We start from the raw sequence: 24,508 nt of genomic DNA, 5'->3' as shown, positions 1-24,508 counted from the left end.
CTAAGTAATGCACCAGAAATTATTCTGAGGGAGTTTGCAACAAGTATTAATCTTTAATTGGAGGTACATGAAGGGCAGTACAAAACTCTGAGATTAGCTCAGTTGGTCTGAGTGTGGGTGCTAATAATGCTGTGATGTTTGATCCCTGTGTGGGCTCTTCACTTAAGAGCCAGACTTGATGATCCTTGTGTGTCCCTTCCAACTTAGAACATTCAATGGTTATGAAAAAAGACAGAGAGAGGCCACTTACAAGGACATGTAGTGACAGGACAAGGGAGAAGGACTTTAAACTGAGAGAGAGTAGGTTTAGATTAAATACTAAAATAAATTCTTTGCTGTAAGGGTGGTGGGACAGAGAAATTTAAGATGCCCCATCCCTGGGAGTGCTTGAGGCCAGGCTGGATTTGGCTTTGAGCAGCCTGGTCTAGTGGAGGATGTCCCTGCCCACAGAAGGAGGTTTGGAACTAGGTAACCTTTAAGCTCCTTTCCAACCCATGGCATTCTTTGATTCTGTATTTATATTCTGGAATGTAAATCTCATTTTATGGTTATTGTTCAATATTTCCTTAAGACTTCTTTTTTTCCAGCACATTCCTTTAAGCATAGTCATTTATTGAATTTGGGAAGAGCCAGCATAGAAGGGCAAACACTCAAAACAGATTGTATTTAAAAACATTCTTTGATTTATTCATCTGGCTCTAAAAATCTTGTATAGAAAATAATTTTGTCCGATGAAGTAATTGAGATGCTGTGCTTCTCAATGCCTTGACTAAAAAACCACATTTTTTGGTATTTTTTCTTGTTCCCTTCAGCTTTGCCTGTGCTGTGTTTGTTACTTTGGGTTAGGTTTTATTTAGCATATTTCTTTTTTTGTTACACCTCTGACATGTAACTTCTAGTCTGAATGATTATTGGCTTTTTTCTTAAATCTGTACCTCTGAAGCCTAAGAGATTTAGGCTGTGACTATAGAAAGGACTGGAGTATTAAGCTGAATATGATAGAGAGACCAATTTCCTGAATCCCAACAGTGAAAGGGAATAGATGATGCTTTGTTATTTTTGGTTTATTTTTGTTTCAGAAGTGTTGTGTTAGTCCCAGAATTACCGTCATCTCCTTCTTATGTTGCAATTTAGTCTTGATAACTGCAACTTCTCAGCAGCATTCCAGCCTGGTGACTCATAGCAGATGTAAGCCTCAACTCTGCAGAATTTAATAGCAAAAACAATCGCAGATTGGGAAGGGCTCTGGAATTATTTGCATCAGCTTACGAAGATTTAACAACTTTGAGTTCTGTCCAGAAGGTAAAGGTAAACATTTAAGGTACCTATAAGAGAAGAAGGAAGAAGTTTGGCTAATTTCTGTAGTTATGGTTTAAAAGTACTTTGTTTTTGAAGGCCATATAACTGGTGCAGTGTTGATAATGATGTATGAATGTTTTACCAAGATCTAGCTCTTTTCCTGCATTTCTAGGTAGTTAATAAACCCAGTATTTGAATCTGCAGTTTCTTAATTTATATTAGTACATGGCTATATGAACAAGGCTTCTTTTAGAACCTAAAAGTAAATCAAATCATGACCTGTTTTTCAGAAGAGGAAAATAGCAATTTTTGTAACACCACCAAATTTAAACAAAGCAAAATCTGTGCATGAGGTTAATTATTGGAATTTTAAAAATCTAATATTTTGGTACATTTTCTCTTACAATTATTGTATTTATTAGCAGTGCAAGTCTTATTGACACTGTGCCAACTCAAACAGGCATCTGTATTCCATCTAGTTTGCTCTTTTAAATTAAAAAAAAAAGTATTATAATGGTTCAAAAATTTCATAGCACAGAACTTCTTTAATGTCATCAAATCTATTTAGTAATGAAAAAACATCAAATTCAGGGGAAATTTGAATATAGGAATGGTCATCTGTGTATCCTTTAAAGCATGCCTGGGTGCAGAGAAGAAAAAAGATGTATTTCTAGAATTTTGATTCCATGGCTTTGGGGAAAAATTTCTCCTCAACTGTAAAATGCATATTCCAGGTATAATCTTGGAATAGTAAATAACTAACCCCTGGGATAAAATTTCAAGGTTTCACAAGAATTGTACATACATTTCATTTCTTTAAAAAAGAAGGTGATTTCTTTTTTTCCCAGCTAACTGTTAAGGGCTTGTGTTTCATGTTGGAAATACAACACCAAATTTTCTCACTCTGGCATGATAATTAATCCACATGTCTACTGTCTGCGATTAAGATTTTCCTGGAAAGGGATATCCCCTGTACAAAGTGGTTTTTTTCTTTTTGTTAATTCAACCCAGGTGTTACAAAAAGTCTTGGAAGTCTCTCAAAACTTATTAACTCTTTGGGTTCCTTTGAGACAGATTAAAATTTGTAATTTTTTGCGGGTTTTTTGAGTGAAGGATTTTATTCAATTGGATATTGTCAGAAAATAGCTATATAACAAGGATAAATATTTAGAGAATTGAAGAAATTAGTTTAAGAAACTGAATTACAAAGGAGTTTTCCTACAGCAAGATGTTAAACTTCTCTTGAATAGAAATTTAGGTTTCCATGTTACTGAAGACCATAGATGTGCACCTTCAGAGAACTGTTATTAATGCAACCTCTACTGAAACTTTTTTTTTGGAAATGCAACTAAGTAAAAAGTTACCCACATTAATTCCATGTCTGAACCTGATGATTTAGGTAGTGTATCAAAGTGCTTTGAACATGCAAGGGGCTTGACTCTACCACTTTTCTTGTCACTGTAAAGTTGCCCACTTAGTGAATCTCATGTCACTAAAACTGAGAAAAACAAACTACAGGAGTCTATGGCTGCTGAGAAGCTGGCTTAAAGGTGCAAGGTCCAGGACCAGTACTGCTGATTGCTCCCTGCCTCATTGGGGTCTACCTGCTGGGCAGTGACAGATACAGAGAAATGCTTTTAAGTCACTTTTAAGCTTTTAAAAGTTTGAGTTTTCAGGTCTCTTCCTAGTCTTTTTGACCTTCTCCCTTTCTTTGCAGGATAGCTGCACAAAGATTTTGTTTTCCCCAACCCTACTAAAGGTTCCTCTGTGGGTTTTTTTACCCTGTGTCTTCTCTGTTTCAGTCTTCCCTGTCTCAGACTGATAGACCTGCCAAATGGAGCTCTCAGATTCTCCCTCTTTATAAGCCTCTTGTTTTACATTCTTAGTGACCTTATATCGTGAGTGGCTCCAGGATCAATACTCCATCTTGAGTTTACTGTCCAGCTTGCTTTCTTAAAAATGAAACTCTGGGATTAAAATATTTTCACCAATTTATTTAAATTGTCAGATTTAGAAATTTATGAAACTATTTTTATATTTTGGTATATCTTTTGAGCATGTTTTAGTTCAGCCCTAAAGCTGACACATTGTCTCCCATGTGCAGCCCTTATGACGTTTCCCACAAGAGGAACATTCTATAGAAAGAGGCATCCTTAAATAGAAAGGTGACTTCATCTAAAAATGACAAACTAAACCAACTGCATACACTCTACACTCCTCAGCCATTCATTCTTTTTGTGCAGCTTGCTCATAGCAGCTCATTCAAGCTGTAAGGGACTTACCTGCCTTTAATATGCCTCATAGTGTTATTTTTTTTTTTAACTAGCATAAGTTTCTCTGAACAGTATGCAAGATTTACTAGATAGTATTTTTTAAAAAAGTAAGAATATTGTACTTGTAAAATTGTGCAATCCATTTAAGACTGGGGCTTTTTAAGATTGATTCTGGTGTTCAGGCATTCACAGCCAGTGAAATCATCATAGAAGAGTACAAATACTAAGACTAATGTGAGGGAGGATACTGTGGTTTTGTAATTAAAATAACAGGGATGAAGCAGAGTATATGAAATAAGAATCTTCCAGTGAAGAAAATAGAGTCACTTCTCTCTTAGAAAACATATTTAAGTGTATAAGGAGTCAGGACAGCAGATAGCAGAGACAGATCATTTGCAGGCTCTCCAGATGTACTGTTTGGTCACTCCTGTCACAGACAATGTCATCCCAACAGGTGGCAACAGCTGCTTTCAAAATAGAAGTGACTGTAATAGCTATAATTGCTAATGTTGTAAGGTGAAAGTGCATGCTTTATCATGGCAGAAACTTCTGACATCTAAATAACCAATTAATTGCCAGGCAGTTCTTGCAGATTCCTCACACACACATACCACCATTTTTTAAGCCTGTAGTTTGTAGGATTTGCCCCTTCAAACAAAATTGTTGATTCGAATTGTAGTAAAGTTTCTAATTCAAATGGTATAACATTTATTTGGTTAGCATGAAGAGCAACTTACAGTTTTAAATTCAGAAAGTTTATGGCATAGAAATGACTCAGCCTAAGATTTTCAGTTCATATTTTCACTCAATAGATGGATTCCTTTGGAATCTTCAGAGATAGACATCAGCTTAGTATAGTGCTTTTCAGCTTAATGATAGAGGTATGTCCAAAATGCTTAAAAAAATTCTGAATGCAGTGACATGGGTCAATGGGTACAGAGTACCCTCTACACTTTGTGTCAGTCCTATGCAAGAGGTGGGATGAGCTATATACAGATACACTTGGGCCTCAAAACTCTGTGCTTTCAGATATGATGCTTTCAAACCAGCAAACCTCAGAAACAAAAACAAACCAAGACCAAACCAACGTTACTTACTTAAATAACTGTAATTTTTAAAAGCATCATAAGTATTTTACAGGTAAGTGTTGAAATCTGAGATTTGTCTGGGCTGTAATTTCCAGTCTTTTATGACATTTTCAGAAATTGGAGAAAATACAGTTGGACTTGTCCAATTTTGCATGAACTTAAAAACATACTTCTCATAAGCACCTTGTTTACCTTTGTGCTGTAAAAATCACAGTCTGCCAAAGTTCCACTCATGTTTTATAGTAATCCCAGTAGAAACACAAGTGGAAATTTTTGTAAAGTTGATGTTTCAATAAACACATGCTGGTATTGAATCATTAATCTCTATTATAAATCTAACACTTTGTCTAACCACAAATGCCTTAGTGTGTCACCATCCCTGGAAGCATTCAAAAAATGTAGATGTGGTGCTGTAGTGGTGGACCTGTCAGTATTAAGTTAATGGTTCAACTCGATGATCTTGGAGGTCTTTTCCTTAATAACTCTATGGTAGGAAAAGCAGAGTAGACACATATTCTGGTTTAATTAGATGTTAGAATATGCTAAATGAAAGTATTTGTAGTTACAAAAGAAAAGAAAATATTCCTCAGTTGATAGCTTGCAGAAGTTTAAGTAATTAATTCAGAATAATTTATGTGTAATTTATGTAAATATTTTACTGATTGGAGACCCTGGTTTCTCCTCTGTGAAAAGCACACATCTGTCTTACAAAACAATTTTGTAGTTCTATCAGCTAACATTTGCAAAACAGTGAGATACAGTGATGATTGGTTTGGCCTATAGAATAATTTTCATATGAAAAAATGGGGTTTAAAATGCTATGGGTCATACAGTACAAAGTATCCACAGCAATCAGTTCAAAGATATCCTTGTCACCATTAGAATAAAAGCTGATAACTATTTTGGATTTTTCCCCTGAATTACTCTAAGATGGTCAAATTATCTTGATCCTCTCCTGGTGTACAAAATTTGCACAAATCTTTAGAACAAGGACAACTAGCCCAATTGAGATTTTAATTTCTTGTCTATGACAGAGAGCTTTCTTAAAAATTTAAAGTATCAACAAGGAATATTTTCCTCTTTACCTTGTTTAAAACGTTTCTTTTGCTCTTGTCTTGAAAATAAAATCAGTATGTTTGAGTATTGAATAGCTGTCCTAAAATACATGGAGAACTCTAATGCAAAATGGCATAAAAGGATAAATTATCATTTTATTGGCTTTTGGAGTTACATTTTATCAGACTATTTTAGACATTTATAATGAATCCTGCATATATAATTTTACAATTTGCAAGAAAATAATTGTAGGTTAAATAGACTCTTTTGAATAAGATTTAAGATGTCAAGTGTAAATTTTAGTTTTTATGTTTAAGTTAACTAGTGTTTCCTTTGTTTCTCTACTTCACAGCTTCCAAAATGAAGATTTTGATAATCATTGATTTTCTCCTTGCAGCTATGTTGATGGATGTCATTGGCAGCTCTGTAAGTTCTAGTAATTAAATTTTTCTGTAGAGTTTCTTCTAAATACTGCACACCTTATCCTCTATAGTGTTCTCAATCTCTACACATGATGGCAGAACATTTGATGGAAAAGATTAGAATTCATTTAAAAATGAAAGAATGGGGAAATATCTTCAAATGGTGTTCAGTGGGGACAAGTTTCCAATAAGGAAAGAGGGAAAAAATGCATAAATTTACAATGGAAGATAAATCTCTAGGCAATAGCATCGAAGAAAGAAATCCAGTCAGTTTGTGACTGGATCTGATATGAAAGAAGAGCCAACACATCTTTCCTAAAACAGATACCATATGGTGCATGGAGACACACTGTACAGAAGGCACACAAGATGGTTATACTACCATTCAGGGGTGATGCTAGCTCAGAGTAACACCTGTAGTTTTGAGCAGCATACTTACAGAAGGGCAAAACACAAGAACTCCTAAAGCAAGAGGCTGGAGCAGTTGTAATTCTGGTCACTGACACCTGCTATGCAGAATATTTCCATCCTTTTCTACCTTGTCCACTCACCATATAACTTTTTCTCAGACAAGATTCATAACTTCATATTCTTACTTCTTTCCATGTAACTACATTTTAGTTGACACTCAGAAACAATGATCAAAGCTGCTTCACTTCAAGCTCCCAAAACCATACTGTTTCTCCAACAAAAGCCCTAAGAAAATCACACTTGCTTCACAGTTAAAAATACCTCTAGCCTCACCAATCCTGCACTGCATGTCATGGCTGTCCTTTCTAGTTTCATATTCAGATCCCAAATAGCAGAGGCTAAAGGGATTGAATTCTTGATTCATGATTGCCTAGGTGGAATTGGTTGCTGAATTTTCAACTATTGTTTGTGGCTTACATTACCTTATGGATAACTTTCATTCAGATAAATAGCTTTATAAAGGCAGAATGGGAAGCACCTGGCTCTGTAATCACTTCTGCTCAGTGGAGAAAAACATTACTAATTTCTGAAGAGGTCTGCTGTGAATAGAGGCATCACTATTAAATGCATTTATTTACTTTTTAATTATTAACATTAAATTATATTTTTCATTTTTAATATTGTGGACTTTAGCTGACGTAAGTAAAAACTGGGAATATTCAGAACTTCATCTCAACGTTTTAAACTTTTAATCTCATTAAAACATTAATCTCAATATAGAGATATTTTGGTCCTAATTTATATTCTAAAAAGTATAGGAAATAGCACCACAGGAAAAAGACCTGTGATTTTATAGTTTTCATGAAGTATTCTAATTTGTAGCAATAATTGTAATGGAAGGTCACTGGCTGCTAAATAATTCACACAATAATGAAAGTGAATGCACATTAATTGCAGCAGCTGGTTAAATGTGGGACTGTTTGCCCAAAAGCAGAGCTGTCAGCAGTTGTTAGATAATTGCTTCTCAATGTGTAGTGCAAACAGTTGCTTCACTGAAACAGACAGAACAGGTTGTGTTCAGTCTGGTTTCACTCAGTGAGCACCACTGTCCACTAGAGACAGCCACAGTAAAATTCACATTTTGTTGAGTATTTCCACACTGTAATGATTTAATTTTGGTCCACATCTAGCAAATGGAATAACAATATGTTATAGCTCCTGACTTAGAACCCTAATTTACATTTGCTTCTTTATTACTCCATCTGTGCACTGATTTAACTCTGATAGCTTTTAAAGGACTATCCCGTGAAAAAAATTGTAGCAGCATGTTGAAATAACAGTCTGGTTAACTGAAGATCCAATTGAAGTTACAATTACCTTGTGATTGTCCCATGGAAAAAATAGACATGGAATTCCAAATATGAGAACAGTGGTTTAGCTGTTCAGCAGGGAAGTTTAAGGGGTTTAATCTGGAGTTGACAGAGAGAGTCATCAATGACAAAGCTGAAGTCAGAGAGATAAGAGAAAGTATCAGGTACCAGTACTTTTCATATGTAGGTTACTTTCAAAACTTTATTTCTGCTCAAGTTAGTTTTTTTTTTCCTTATGCTGTAATTATTCAGTGTGGCTAGTCATGTCTTGATTGTCACTTCTAAATTACTGTCATTTCATAAGCATTAAGAGCTTAAAGCCTTTTAAATAAGGAAATTGGTATGTGTAGGTAGACATATCACTGTTCACCCCATCATGAGTGTATTGTCTGTAAAACAGATGAGAATCAGGTCATAGTTAGTTTTTAATTTTTATGAGTTAATTAATAATTTTTAATAAAAAATAACAAAATATGGATTTAAAATACTGTTTAATATTTAGAGAGACAGCCTGTTGCAGACTTGTGCTTAATGTGATTCAAAGGAAAGGACCTTTTAATGTGTTATATGTAGTGTCACATTGAATTTAGATACCAAGTTTTTCTAAGGTAATATTTTTTCAGAAGTTCTATACTTGTACTATATAATTTAATCACAGCAGGAGAGCGACTTTCAGCAGTATGAAAGGGGAACTGATAGAGGCATTTCTTTTACCTGAAAGAAACACACATAGCTGCCTGTAGCTACCTCTCCTCAAATGCACTGTCCCTCACTGTTTCCAGAATGGAAACTAGTTTTGTGTCTCAGATCTTGCCACGTGTCAGAGTGGTTGCCCATCTGAAGTCTTGTCTGTGAAATTGCAGGGATTGGCAATGGGATTGGCAAAAAGTAGGTCTCTCCTATTGTGTTTTACCATGTCCTCCAAGGCTGTGAGGACTGAATTAAGACTGATACAGGCTAAATTTCTCTGTAAAACTGGTAACTGTGACATGGTGGCTTCTTTATCACTGTTAACTTAGTGTGATTAGAATAAATATTTGATCTTCCTGGGAACATGGGAATTTTTGGACAGCTCTTCTTTTGTAGTTAGCATTAGCTCATCAGAGTGAGCCTGGAAATATTTTTCAATACTTTTAAAATGTATTCACTCTTTCTCAATCCACCTGTGCATCTCTTTCTCTCTTTGTCTAAAGCTCTGCAGTCCTCTGTAATTTCCTGTATTCACACAGGACTAGACTGACAAATTGCAGACACCTATCAAGGAAGGCTCTTCTGAATCTCCCACTGAATTGATTCCCAATGAATAGAAAATTCAGCTTTTATACGTTTGTATATATAGGTTTGTACGAAGTTGCAGAGACAATTGAGACAACCACCCTGAAAAGGCTGCACAATAAATAGTGCATCTTTTCCTTGTAATATGCAATATGTCCCACATTAACCAGTGCATACAGTCAAGTAACATCCCTCTAAGCCACTGTAGTAACTTTGTATGTCCATATATTTTAACTATTTTTTTCTCTTGTTTCCGGCTAGAAGAAAAGGATGATATGCTAAGCATCTCGTATCAACAACTGAAAAATATTTTCAAGCTGAGGTTGTTAAATAAGACAAGACTTTCGGGATATTGCTGTGTCCTTCGGGAATGACCCTCTAGGAAAGGTGAAATGTGCCTCTGGCTGTACAGCGTCCCCTTGTGGCCAAGCGCCGCCTCGGTGGCCCGGCAGCTCCTGGGCCGGCCTGGGCTGAGCGCCGGGCGCGCAGCAGAACGAGCTGCGACTTGGGCAGCCCCAACACAGGCATCCTTCCCCAACAGGGCGCTGGAAAACTGCCCAGCTATGCCTAGTTATATAGTTAGTGTGTATATTTTCCCCCCATTCTTTTATTTCACAGTGTATTTTAGATTGCAGTTAAGTATGAATTAAAGGAAGTCTCTGATATGCTTTAGTAATACTTAAGGCACAAGTCTGTCTTCAGGATTGTTCTGCACAGTCTTATGATCAAATTTTTCAGTGTAACTAAATATTGCAGAGAAATGGAACGATTTGTTGCAAAGAAAAGTATGCAGACACCACTGAGGTGCACCTCACCATCCACAGCAGTATGCTGTTGCAGACATTTCTATAGTTTGGTGTGATAGGGCAATGTTCTGAGATATCAGTTCTTCCATATGGGTGGCAAATATTGCAGGTTCATATGTAAATAATGTTCGCTATGAATAAGGTAGCACCAATTTAGAACTACTGCAAATTTGATCTCAAATGTCAGATTTCCATAAAGTCACCCTTTGATTTTGCCTTTGCAAAATTTGCTTTTGCTAGTTGTGCTCTTTTACAAGCCACTGAACTCTGCTCATATAAAATTTCACTGTTACTGATGCAAAACATGCATCATGTTTCCAAAAGCTTTTCTCCCCTTCACACTGAAATGAAATTTATTTAATATATATTTTAAACCATACAGATTGTTTTAATTTAAGTTCTCCAGATCAGGTTCTGTTCATTTTGGCTATTTTACCATGGTCTTTAATTTAAAACCAATTATTTATTGCTCAGCGTGCATTCAGCATGTCAGAATTTGAAGTTATTCCAGCTCTTGAGGATCAAGTGAGTGCTAGGCAACACAGTATCAGAATTGCCACATCTCACCCACTCTGCATGGCAAAATTAAGTACACAAGTCAAAGCACAACATTGACTTCAACTTTTGTTTTAAATTTTATTTTTCATGTATACCCACGGCTTCTTAGGGACTATTTCAGCATGCCAAAAAGGAGCTTAAAACTTAACAATATTTATGTTGGCAATGTTAGCATTCTTATTATAAGAAGTGTGTAATTTAAAAGCATTCAAAAAATGTACTATGAAGTTGAAAACATATCCATGTGGATTGCATTTCTTTAAAACTGTTTAGAACCTTCACAGTATCAGTAGCAGCCTTCACTGGATAGAAAATCTCTGTGCATGGAAAATGATAGATGGGGCCTTGTTATGATAGGGCCTGTATTATAGTGGTTTTCTCCAAAGTCCCTGCTGCATGTTTGCACTTAGAGCTGGTAGTACTAAAGAATAAGTATCTTTGCAAAATGTTCATAATAAGTATATTTTATATATTACATGCAGTAGCATATGGAATAATTTAAACAACATTGCAACAGAGATGGAAGTCAACATAGTGTCTGTGAGAAATTGTGACCAAAATGTTTTATTGAAGTTTAATTTTATTTATGGTTTGGTTGGTTGGTTCTTTGTGTTACATGTTAAATATCACAAACAATTTGTTGATTTTACAATAAGATATGTTGTCCTCTCTAGGATTTACAGAAATGTTTTCAAGAGCAGCTACGACTTCAGGGCCAGGTGAGGCTTCTGGAACATCGTGTGAAACAGCAGCAGTTAAAAATCATACAGCTCTTAGAGAAGAAAGAGATTCAGTCCAGTGACGGAGAAGATGAAAACAGTGTCATTGACTTGAGAGGAAAAAGACAGTATTCAGGTTAGAAATGAAGCTATTCTTTTCATTTCCATTCATTGTAATGACACCCAGAAGGTTTAGCACAATTGGGCCTATTGAGTTATTGTTTTAAAAACTCATCATAGAATGTTTGTTTAAAACACAGTGCTCAGCTTTTACCAAGACCTGCTGTACAGGGAAACATTTTTTTTAATGTCAGATGGTAGAAATCAAATCAGAATTTAAAAATTTTACTGATTTATTAATAGTGCATAATTTAAAAAAACAATCAGTGAGCAGTAAATGAAGCATAAATATCAGCAATACAACAGATAAAACCAATAGTAGACATTTACAAAATGTTAATCAGAAGTTACAGATTTCTAAATATCATTCTTTGACTAATGTCAGAAGTTCTAGCAATCTAACAGAGTTATTTCACATTCATACATTCAAAGGTTGCCTGGATTACAAGCAACTGTCTTTGTTCCAGACTTTGAAGTCCCTGAGAGATCCATATTTACACACATAAGCCTGGCATAATGACATCTGCATCTCACTTTAATAACATTTTCACTGAGTTGGATTCAGCTCATGGCATCACAGCTTTTAAAATACTAGTTTAAAGTTGTTTTTCTAATTTCACCAGCATTCTGGTGGTGATCCACTCCTTCTACAGTATATAATAAAACACTATGTAAACTCTTGGTATTATGAAACACCATCCAAAACAATAGTTGGATTGAAAATACAGTTTAGGAGTCTGTGTTGTAGATGGTGTTTGTTTCTAGCTGTCCAGTGCCAGAAAGTCTTAACTACTAATATTTTAGCAGCCTTGTTTGAAAATGGTTGTAGTGCTTATTCTGCTGGAAGAAATACCAATATATATAACATTTGATCCCAAGGCATCAACTACAATAAAACACCATTAAAATTAAATTAAAAGCAGTTGTAAATCTGACTTTAAATTTTAGTTATGTATTTATGCACTTAGCATCCTGGAACACTTTATTTTTATTATTAGGGCTGACTCATTTGTTACTGGAAAAGATTCTCTGCAAGGTATTTGTCCTTTCTTAGCATATTCCCCAATTAATTCTTTTACAATGTTATTCTAAAAAACAGATCTAATTTGTTCCTGTTTCTTATTATTTCCCCCCCGCCCCCTCCCATTATTTTTTTCGCTTTCTTTACAGCTTGGAAAATGCCTTTCCCTGTTCATATTGCATTATCTTCTTGATAATGTCAACAGAGCTGGAAAATTTTGAGTTAGATAATAAGGGGGAAATTCCACACTATATACACCTGCTAAAAATTAAGATACACTTGTGTTTTGCTGTCCTTCTAAGAAATTAATGGACAATAAATGCTATTTTCTCTAAGCCAATCACACATTCTCTATGAAGACAGACGTTATTTGAATTATGTTTTCTATTAGAGTTTATTAAAGTTCTGGCAGAACTATTTGTTTTCAGTATAAAGTGTTTACTTTATATGTCTAATCTTCACTGACACTTTTTACTGGAAAGAAATATGATAGTTCATGAAGTTCCAACCAAGTCTGGAAGTTCAGCCAACTCAGAGAATTCTTTAAAGTTAATCAGCTCTACCTTAGCCAGGAAAAAAAGAAAAAATTGTGTGCCTTTTCTGTATGACATATAAACAAAGAATTCCTTTCATTTCTTAATTTCTAGAGGAAAAAATACAAGATTATACAATTACATTGCTTTAATATTTCCACAAACTCTGAATTTTGTTATTGTTGTACATTATATTCATCAACAGCAATGCAGACTCAACTGTGAATGGTACCAAGTCAGAGTATCATTTTACGCATACACTGCACTTTTTGGGTGTAGTCTTGTGAACCTATTTGGTAGAAGGGACTGAATTGAGCCTCGCAATTGTTTCTGGTTTTTAACACTGGAGATTCCATACTTTCATTTTTGGCACTTCTGCAGACTTTCTGGACATAGACTCCTATGGTTGTTTTTAAAGGTTACTTAGTGGTGTCTTACATGTTACAATGGTTGTAACAGAATTCTAATGTGGATGATACCACTTTAAATTAAAAGTGACATCACTTAGAGGAATTATTTTGCTAGTCAAGTCGAAACAAAAACTATAATATTTCATGGTGGGAAGATATTATTTCAAAGATATATCACAATAATTATAGCCCAGCAAAGCTTTAAAGCAACACAAATCCAAACATTACCCAAAAGTCAAAGAAATGGGTTTGCAGAGACATTTCATTAGTGTGGTTTTTATGTGACTTCTACATAGCATGACTTGATTACTATTATTGATTTGATTTCTGATATTGCCAGTAAGTACAGGACTAAAAATGTTATGTCCAATTAACATTGTGTGAACAGATTGTGCAGAAATCTACAATGAAGGCCATAAGCAGAATGGATTTTATCGAATAAAACCAACCCAGAGTCCTAGAGAATTCCTTGCATTCTGTGACATGTCTGAAGGAGGTGGCTGGACTGTGTTTCAGAGACGTTCTGATGGCAGCCAGAATTTTGATAGGTAGGTACTAGAGGTGATAATTAAAACTGGAAACAAAGTAAAGAAACAAACCAAATGGAGCTAAGTTAAATCTGAACTTTAGAAGTAAGTGAGTGAGTTGTTATCCTAGATAAAAGGGAGGAATGGTTGCTCTGTAGGACAGCCTCCAAATGAAATACCACTTCTGTTTCTGGTTGTCTTCTGTGAGACATCCATTCTAATCTTTTTCTGACAACTTCTGCATTTGATACGAGGACAATTCACTGTCAAATACATTAACAGCTGTTGGAGCAAGGACTCTTTATGATGATAAAGGACTAGATTGTCTTCTGCAATTGTAAAAATCTAAAAAAAAAAAAAAAAAAAAAAAAAAAAAAAGTAAGCAATCTGAGAGGTCTTTGAGTAAAAATGTTCTTCACAGACATGTCTAGTGGGAGGATGAGAAACAAAGTACCTAAGTTGAAACAAAAGAGATTCAGACTGGAAATAAGAAGAAACTTTTTCACCATGAAAAGAGTCAGCAGGTTGCCCAAAGAGAATGTGCAGTCTCCATTCTGGGAAGTTTTTGGGATCTGAATGGACAAACCCTGAACAACCTGGTCTGATCTCATGGCTGATTCTGGCTTGAGAATGACACTGGGCTAGCTTGCCTCCTGAGGTTCCTTCCAGTTTGAGTTATTCTGTGATCTAAAACTGTATTATAAAACATCCAAATAAACTTGCTTTTTTTAGAAATTATTAATTGATACCCTTTTCAGAGTCTGGGCTGACTATGAAGAAGGTTTTGGAAATTTTGTTTCGAAAAATGGTGAATTTTGGCTTGGAAACAAAAATCTTCATTATTTGACTAATCAAGGTAAGATTTGTATTGTAACAATAGTCTTATGGTTTCTGTTTCTTTACTCTTTCCAGGCCATTTTTTTGTGTTTCCTCTTTTTGTTACAATAAACCCCGAATTCTGTTATTAGGCTGCATAGACTTCTCTAAGTTTCAGAAAAAAACCACATTTAAATATATGTTTTCTTACAAAAGGTTCAAAACTATCTTTAGTCCAGTGGCCTACTGAGAGCCCCTGTGAAACAGGGAATAGGACACAGAAGTTTACCTTAAAAAAATTGTCTCTATCCATTTTCCATCAGCATCATTAACAGTCCAGAGACAGGTATATGCTGTACCAAGACACTTAGAGCTTTTTAGCAGTGTGGGCTATTACATGGAAGTAATTTTAGTCCAGTCCTGTTGATTAGGCCAGTAGTAGAAAGTTATTTGCATCTTTCTAATAGTCACTCAATGTAAGCTAACTTCTGGTTTGTTGTAGACTGCTACAGATACAAAACTTATCCATTGGTTTAGCCAGCTGAATCATATGGAAATCAGTGCCACCAGGATGTGATCCTAGTATAATTCTTTTATTTTTAGTATAAAAATCTAGTTTACATAGGTGGACATTTATTGATCAATTTTTACTATGCTTTCATTACCATCTCAAATATTGTACTAAAATCTTTAAGGCCATATTTTTTTGCAAATTTTTTCCCTATATTTGAAAATTTGTATTGGAATATTTCTAAAATTTTCTAAACTGACTTGGCTGAAAAAAAGGCAAAGAACAACAATATATGCTTTAGTATGCATGAAAGAAGATAAAATCCCATGAAATATGCTGAGGTGATAGAAATTAATGATAAAAACATTTTCTTTTAATCTCCTACAGTAATGCCCAGTTCTGAAAAGTAGTGAGATGGGCTAATTTAACTAAAATAATTTGTATTTTTTTTTAAAGGGAATTATACTTTAAGAATTGATCTAACTGATTTTGAAGGAGAACGGCGTTTTGCACAGTATGCAAGATTCAGAGTTTCAGGAGAAGAGGTATAAAATATGAAATGACTAAAAGTTTTAATGAAAATGTGGACTCTGTAGACAAACAATAAGCATACAGATTCCCTATGCTTATAATTTTCAAATATCTAATAAAAGTGTTTCACTCTGATACATTAATTTCACACTCTGTAGGAGATATGAATCATTTGGTTTAGCAGACATGGATAAAAGCAGTTTTTCTATTTTTGTTGATATTACTAACAATAATGGTACAAAATGTTCTGATTTGCTAATGTGTACTGCAAACTATCCCTAATGTTGTTTAGAGGAGGCTATTTATACATAAGGTTAATGACAAATTTTATCCCATATTTACAGCCTTTCATTATTAAGTACATCATGCTTAAGTGACATGACATTTCTTAGCATAAAAATAGCAACAAATGGAACACATTAGGTTCTTCTTTGTGGTTTCACTCTCTGACATGCTAAGGGCTAAAGACATACTGGAATTTTATTTATTTATTTTTTATTTCTTCACATCTTTCATTAGCATTCTTATGAGATGAGTTGTGGTGAATACTCTGGCACAGCTGGTGATTCCCTTGCTGGTGGATTTCATCCTGAGGTAAAATGGTGGGCTGATCAACGAGGAATGAAATTCAGTACTAGAGACAGGGATAATGACAACTATGAAGGGAACTGTGCTGAAGAGGAAAAGGCTGGCTGGTGGTTTAACAGGTATTTTGATTTTATATGGGTATGGTCAACTATTCTGCTCCACGTGTATTCATAAAAAAATAACATATGGTAGAAGATAGATTGGGATTGTTCATTATTTGTGTCGTTATTCGCGATACGGCTGCGGAGAATAACGACAATGACTCCTCCAGCTAGCAGCAAAGAGAAGCAACTTTATTGTGAAGGCGAACCACTTTTATAGTGTGGATCGCTGAAGAAGAGAGGAACGGCCGTCCATTGAATAGTAAAAGAAAACAGAACGTTCTCACGGATCGTGAGAACTGTTTTTCCTTACTTTCTGAAAAACAGCAGGTGCTTAATCTTGTTATGAATTCCTTCCTGTTTTTCCCGAGGTTTATCACCTTGGGAAGATCCAGGGAGGAACAGGCAAACTGCAGCAGACCCGAGAGAAATTCTCCTTAGCATGAGAAAGGAGAAAAAGGCCTCAGGCCCTTGCAATTTTCAGCCTGTGGCTTCAATGAAGCCCACAATTTGCAATGTGCCCTTGTCCCCTGGCAGAGATCTCAGTGCTGATAAGACTGAGGCTCACCTTTGAAGTGACAGCACCTACTGTGCAGCTCAGGCTGGTCTGTGATAATGGCATTTGCCACAGGTCATGTTTGTTAACAGGCAGTGAGCAGGAGATGATTCTGCCCCTCTGAGATAACTAGTTTTTACACAAGTAGGTCATGTAGAGTTTGCAGATATATCCCTGCTGTACTTCACTCTTGTGTTGCACTAGACCAGATGTGGCAGCACTGCAAATATCTGACAAGCTAAACTAGTGCCAGGTTATCAAGACTAATTTTTTTCACCTCACTTCACTGTATCTCACTCTTGTTATTCTTTCCAAATGGAGATGGTAATGTGTCCACTCATTTTCTGTCAGTGTGCATGTCTAGACTGAGTGAAAGATTTTTTTAAATACAGTTCAATAAAATAATTTAAATATTCTACTTACATGCAAGATACCAAATCAAAAAGAAAGGATAAAACTGGTAGCCTTAGCCTGTACAGATCAGCTATGTTCTTTCCTGTAATTAATTAGATAAATACAGCCATGAAGAGAAACCCTGCAGTCTAGCTGTGTGATAGAGGTTTAAAATACAGCTCAGGGAGGCATACTACTCTCTCACTGTGATCTCAGTTCACTTGGCAAGAGGTGCCAGGCTGGATCAACTCCATTGTTTCTGTTGTGTCATCCTTTGTTTCTCTTTTTAACTCCTCATTTGCCAAATTTTGTTTTCATAAGTAGTCTGTGACCACCTTAGATTATGTGGAGTAGCTATTTACTCAGTGTTTCACAATTAACTACTTATTTTAATACATTTTAAGATATTTGCATGGGTAGCCAGTCAGCAGTATGTTTGAGACTTGGAAAAAGTCACACATAGACAAAGTTTTTTTTGCATTTCTCAGGAAAGCTAAGTTATGAAAGGGAAAGGCAACAATGTTGGAGCTTCTTTTCCCATGAAATCAGAACTTTTGTAGATTTAAAGGAGTATCTGGACCTCAAATCACATAAAACTGATATCATGCCATGGATTTCATTAAGACTGAATTACTAATCACTTTTAGACCACTCAATACATTTTTTACCTTTTAAAAATTTTATTTGTATTGGATTAATTTGTACAAAAGAATGACCACTTTGCAAAAGTAGTTGCATAGCAGGACTTGACAGTTATTTATACCTTGTAGTTGGTGCTACATAACTTCTAAAGATAGCTGACTCCTGCTAGGCTAGTTCTTATTATGGTTGTGTAGCTTATGCTCTTAAAGTGACAGTCTAGCTTGATAATGAAAATGAGTTACTAATAGTGTTATTTCACTGCTTTGTTATTGAATTTTAATGTTCAGCCTAACATAAAACTGAAAACTGCAAAATACTAGAAAATGTCAGTATCATTAAGTCCTACTCATAAGAACAGTACTGGCAGAGAAAGGAAAGCACTCAGAAACACATATTTGTCATGCACAGATTAGCAAATATAGAAGGAATTAGTGCTCTTGGCTGGTTTGCATAAGAGCTCCCAGCTATGAAGGAATTGTTTATAGCCAACACTATGCTATCAGGACTAATGAAATACAGAAAAGCCCAGATAATATGAAAACCAAGGGATGTGACACAAGTGAGGCCACATGGAAGTAGCTCAGAGCTGGTTTAAAGCCACCAGTCTTGCTCCAACACAGCATTTGTTATCCTGGATATCTGCAGAAAAATGCTTCCTTTTGTAAGCAAAGCTCTAGCAGAGATTTTTATCTTGAATGGAAATCCACAAAGCTGGGTTCACTCTGGTACTACCTGCAGGTCATAAGCTTTCCAGCATCCAGGGCATTGCAAAGCTCAGCATGTTCATAAGTAGTGAGAGAGAACAATTCCAGCTGGACATCAGCTTATTCTCTCCCAGCACTCCCATTTTTAGTTATACCATTTATGGGTGGTAACAGAGATCTGTTAGGCAACAACTTGGGGCCAGATATCACTAACTCAAGCTTCTGCCTCACCAATCATCCCAGAGACTGCATAACTGCATTCATGTGGAGTCAGTGGAGTCAGTAAATCCAGAAAGAATTCAAAGGCTTCTTCAGGGACCAACTCCCATGTCCACGTCTGTCCCACAGTTAATACATACTTCAGATAAAATACCCATGGACACTTGAGAGTTGGCTATACTTTTGAAACTCTTGCAGTGTAGTTTTAAACTTTTTATTAGGCTATTGAAAAGATACGAGGAACACAGACTAACTTTAAGGTATTTATTGACTCGTGAATAATGAATGTTTTTTCACAATATCATATCAATAATCACATGCCAGTTGTTAATTTAGTATGTACAGTTACTTTAGACAGCCTCTAGTTGGATACTGAATACTGTAATTTTCACTATTCATGCTTCCCAGTACTAATTAAGATTTTTACTGGCTCATATTGCTGTTGGCAAAATTATGGTGTGCCTTCTTATGATTCTTTTAATGAAATCTGTGTTTTGATTCAAAGTAGGCAGAGTGCCTGCTCATTGCAGAATTTGTATGATTAGAAAAATTATGTCAGCTCTGATACAAGTTTGTCCTTCTCAAAAACAGACTCACTTTTGATGTTCACAATTTATAACCTTTCAATTAACACATTATCAAAACTGACTTTAAAAATTGTAAGCAATAAATAAGGATATATAGATGAGAATTTTTCTATGGAGTTTTTCTCATAGTTTTTAACTCAGTTCTCAAAAACTTTGTTAATGAAGTGCAAGCAAAGCCAAAAAGACTAAGATTTGCCAGTAACAAAACTCGTAAGGTTCATTTGAAATGTTTTCTATTTGCATACTTTCTGAAGTCTGCTTTTGGAATCCAACATGGTGTTCCAACAGCTAGATATTAACAACGTTTATAATGAAATTCTGAATGAGCAGATAAATCAAGCTGATTCATCACAATGTACTGCAAAAGGAACAGCCAATTTGCTTTCCATATGGTCACATAAAGATCTAAACTTGTTTCTCATAGAAAACAGGCAAGTATCAAGGTTGTGCTGCTTCCTTTTCAAGTCTTTTGGGTTTTGCTAGGGTTTTTTGTTTGTTTCAACTACTGTATTTAACAGCCTATAATTGCATTTCTGCTTCAGTCTGTTAAAAAAAACCAACCCCCCCTCAGTTTTGTATAGTCAAATAAAATGCCAGCTCCAGTGATCCAGTGAGTTGGTACATGTGTGTAATCAGCTGTCAGAATTCACCTATTTGTAAACAGAAGTCCACAGGTGGATAGGCAAACTGATGGTGGTATTCATTTTTTATCATACAAAATACCATGTGGTGTGACTGGAAAACTTGAGTGGGGCTAGTCTGAGACAACAGAAAAACACAACAGTATTTCTTTCCCACAGTAAGGTGTATGCCCTACTGTTATTAATGCTGAACAACTCTGGAAGAATTTTCCACTGAAAAAATTAGCAGGAAAAACTCCAAGAGCTAGTAATGTCAGAAAACTTGGGAAGAACAAGGAGCACTTTTGGTTAAAAGCAAAACACCTTTGCAGTTCTTCCCTAATTAAACCACTGTTGTTTATGTGCACAGAATCCACAAATGGAAATTAATGCAGCTGTTTTACAGGCTGGCATCAACATGACAAAATTTTTGTCTCACAGAGAAATAAATAACAAATGCTTGAAACTTTTTAGCAGGAGGCCTTATTGTTGTTTCCCTTTACTTTCCCACCAGGTGTCACTCTGCCAACCTGAATGGGTTGTACTACAGAGGTCCCTACACCGCCAAGACAGACAATGGGATTGTTTGGTACACCTGGCATGGGTGGTGGTATTCCCTAAAATCCGTTGTCATGAAGGTCAGACCTGCAGACTTTGAACGTAATATTGTTTAAATATTCTATTAACACTATTAATCTCTTAGGATATTAATTCCAAATTAAAATGGGCATATTTTTACTTCTCAGTCTATGTATGTATAAATTTGGAATAATTCCTCTGCAACAAACAGCTTTATGACATGTAAGTAAAAAGACAAGCTAGGCTATGAACATTCAGATAAAAATATTAATGCTAATGGGTCCAGTTTGTTTTTTTTTAAAAAAAGACAAGTGCTCACCTAGGAATTAGGACATCTTCATTAAGACGGAGAATTTTTGGTTTTACAGTAACTCCAAATCCTTTCACCCGTAAAAAAAGAAGTATTGTTACTGTGTTGTCTCAAAAAAGAAAATTAATTGTACTTACACAATTACAAAAAAAACCCCTACTCAAATAGAAGCATAAGGTTTACCCAGTGGTTGGAACATACCTGCTTGAAAGGTTCATGACTTAAGAAATGAGTTTCCTGTAAATCCCTGATGTAATATTTGCACGTGTTGTGTACATATCCTACATAAAGGGTTTAAAGAATGAGGCAGGGAACTGAAGAAAGAGAAGGGGTGCTACCAGGGTACAATCAATTGAACCCAGCATAGAGAAGTGGATTATCTGTTGTTTGCTGAAGCATTTCTAGGGCTGGTCCCAATATCTCAATCTAGCATTTTTACATGGTTGGTAATTATGCTTTTCTCCTTCTTGGTCACTGTAATGCCTTTCTTTTTCTTTTTCTTTTTCTTTTTCTTTTTCTTTTTATTTTTATTTTTATTTTTATTTTTATTTTTATTTTTATTTTTATTTTTATTTTTATTTTTATTTTTATTTTTATTTCTCTTTTTTTAAGGACTTCAATATACTGATATTTGGAGTTTTAATAATATTTTTCTTGTACAAGAATAATGGTAAGAAAGACTTTGCCTACCCCTGGCTTTTGTGCCTGGCACTACCATAGACTTGAATAGCCAGTAATAGCAAGAGTTGCTAACTGGTGCTTGCTGCCATGGAGAAGATAGGAATACTCTCTGGAAAGCTATCCAATGAAATGTTCATTTCTGCTGGGCAGATGCAAATGAAGACTTAACAAAAAAAAAAAGAAAAAAAAAAAAAAGAAAAAAAAAAGAAAGACCTGGTCTTGCTTTTCCTAAAATAATTTTGCTTTTGTAGTTGAACTGCCACTCTCTGTCCCCCTGTGCAAATACAATTTTGCACATGGCAGCCACTTTCCATCATGCTTAACATAATTGAAACTAAGTTTTGGTAAAGTTCATAACCACATTGCTATGAATACAGGTCAGCTGAATATAACTCTGTAAGGCAATTTTTCCATCCATTTTCATCCTCCTGAAACAAAAGTTTGTAAAGAATCCTTGAGAGAATTACATGGAATAAGGGAGGGAGGATGTTTGGAACAACTAGGGAGGAAGAAAGAGAGTTCTTATGAAACAATCTCACTAAAAAGATAAATCATGTTACACCTAAACAAAACAAACAAACAAACAAACAAACAAACAAACAAACAGTGTGAGGAAAAAGCAGTGTTCAGGCAGCTAAAATCATGTTATAATGTAAAAGTTGTGCCAATAAAAACCTGCAGTATAGAGGTTTTAAGGTCTCTTCTTTTCATGGTAATACCAGATATTCTAGATAATCCAGTCTTGATGTATCAATTGATACTGTGCTAGAGGTGTCTAGCCTTTAGCACATCCCTGTATCCATGCATGAGAGGACCAATGAACAGCTCTGCAATTGCTTATTTTGAACTTTGTTTAATTAGTTACACAAAATTATATTTGGTATCTGAGAGGAAGTCCTATCACCCGATATGTGTGTGTGTCTGAGGGGTAAGGGGGACGGAGGAAAGCAGAGAGAGAGAAAGTGAGAGAAACTCTGCATTAAAACAGAAATTCTGATAAAGTGTTTTTATTCAGTTTTGTCACAGAACTTCAGTTGGGTTCATATGTAACTATGCATATGTCTCTAGGTATGGGTTATTAATAATGTAATGAAGTTTTGGAGTAGTTTAAAAAAACGTTGTGAGTACAGTATTTCCCATAATGATTTTCAAATTCTTTTTCCACTCTAAGAGGAGAAAGCTTTAATTATTTGAAAAAAAACTCCAAACAAACAGAATGCCATGATGTAAAAACATCTTTAGTTTTTCACAGGAAAATTGAAAGATTAACTCATGAATTTGGAGAGTATCAAAGCAGATCATATTCAACCAAAATAAAAAACAAGGAGGATTTATACATAGGAAAGTTTGATCTTTAGCATACACACTCAAAAAAAGTCTTTCAAAATGTACAGATTGTGCTTATAAAATCTATGATGTATTTTTTTCATGTATCCATCCTCTTTGTTTATAAGAACCCTATGAAAACTTTTGGCTGAGTTAGGGTGCTTTTGACATATTCTGATATAAAATTTGATTCATTTTCTATACTGTAAATCATAAAATGAAGAAGAATCAAATCTGTCTGTACATCTTCTAATGCACTTATATGTTATTTCGACTGAATGCTCTTCAGAACAAGGAACCATCTAGCATACTGTCAGCAATATACAAATACTGTATTTAATTTCCACCATTTTTCCATGGCCTTTTTTTGGTGCAATAAATCTTTCTGGCCACATGAAAAGCATGTGAAACTGTTGTAATTCAAAATGGTCATATAATTGTTCTTATATAAACAAACCATTTATTTTCAAAAGGGAAGTTTTAATAGCTACCATACAAGACATAATGTTGGAAGAGAATTATTTCCTCTGCCAGGCTTGCCTGGTCACAATAATTTATTTCAGCAACAGGTACAAACATGTTCTAAACATTCTTTATTATTACAAGATAGCAGAACACAGGCCAGTTTATTTTTTTCTGGTGTTAGACAGAACATTGGACCCAAATAGCTAAAAATGAATCCATATTATTTCATAGAAATCATTTAACCTAAAAGAATACAAGTAAGTACTGAGAAAATAACAATGAAAATATTTTGTCATTCATGTTAATAAAGAACATAATTATGTCGCCAGTAATGTGGAATCAAAAATACATATTTTTGTAATATTAGTTCAAGAGAAACACTCTTGTATTTTATTTCTATGTCTGTGTTCTTGTATTTGCTCAGCATATTGGATAATAAAAGAATGGAAACCACAATTCCAAGTGAATTAAATGAGCAGTAACACAGCATTTTATGTTACAGCATTTGTTTTCCCTATAATATCTAGAATGCATTGATAGAGCTGAGGCACTGCAGTCTGGCCTACTGCTTCCCATTGGGATTCTTCTCTTCAGCTCTACTGTCTTGCTACAGTCTACCTCTCCTCACCATTCCCAAAACTGTTACTCCTCACATCAATTCCTGAATGCCTTTTGTAAGCATAGCATTTTATTCTACATCTTCGTGCTCTTGAAATGGTACACTCAGAATGGGGATTCAAACCACAGGTTGTCAGGTCTGTGAACATTCCTATCATGTTCCTTTAGTTCACTCTTCACTAGTTCAAAAGAATGAGCTACTTTTTCCCCCTTTTTTTTGCTTTCAGCATAGGTTTTCTTTGGCAGTTGTAAAAGAGATTGAGCAGAAGTATCCAGGGAAGTATTCTGTATCTAAATTTTGAAAAATTTGCACTTATTTCTGTTTTTTTTTTTTTAATTGTTTTTTAAGCAGTCAACTTGGAAAGCATAAATG

At 35.1% G+C, this 24,508-nt stretch overlaps 1 protein-coding gene across 2 annotated transcripts; it reads left to right on the top strand.

The window, feature by feature from the left end:
• Positions 1 to 1,132: 1,132 nt before the first annotated feature.
• FGL1 (fibrinogen like 1) lies at positions 1,133 to 22,330 on the top strand. 2 transcript variants are annotated; one of them, XM_079307201.1, is made up of 8 exons: positions 1,133 to 1,308; positions 6,069 to 6,142; positions 11,233 to 11,413; positions 13,750 to 13,909; positions 14,647 to 14,744; positions 15,672 to 15,760; positions 16,266 to 16,453; positions 20,671 to 22,330. In XM_079307201.1, the coding sequence occupies exons 2-8, from the start codon at positions 6,077 to 6,079 to the stop codon at positions 20,828 to 20,830; spliced, it is 942 nt and encodes a 313-aa protein (XP_079163327.1). In that variant the 5' UTR covers positions 1,133 to 1,308; positions 6,069 to 6,076; the 3' UTR covers positions 20,831 to 22,330. The 2 variants fall into 2 exon arrangements, with proteins under 2 accessions (XP_079163327.1, XP_079163328.1); XM_079307202.1 differs by having other exon boundaries at positions 1,204 to 1,321.
• Positions 22,331 to 24,508: the final 2,178 nt, after the last annotated feature.

This window comes from Erithacus rubecula, assembly GCF_903797595.1.
Source record: "Erithacus rubecula genome assembly, chromosome: 5".
Classification (NCBI taxonomy): Eukaryota; Metazoa; Chordata; class Aves; order Passeriformes; family Muscicapidae; genus Erithacus; species Erithacus rubecula.
The sequence above is the reverse complement of the archived record's forward strand: the minus strand, read 5'-3'. Positions and strand labels throughout refer to the sequence as shown.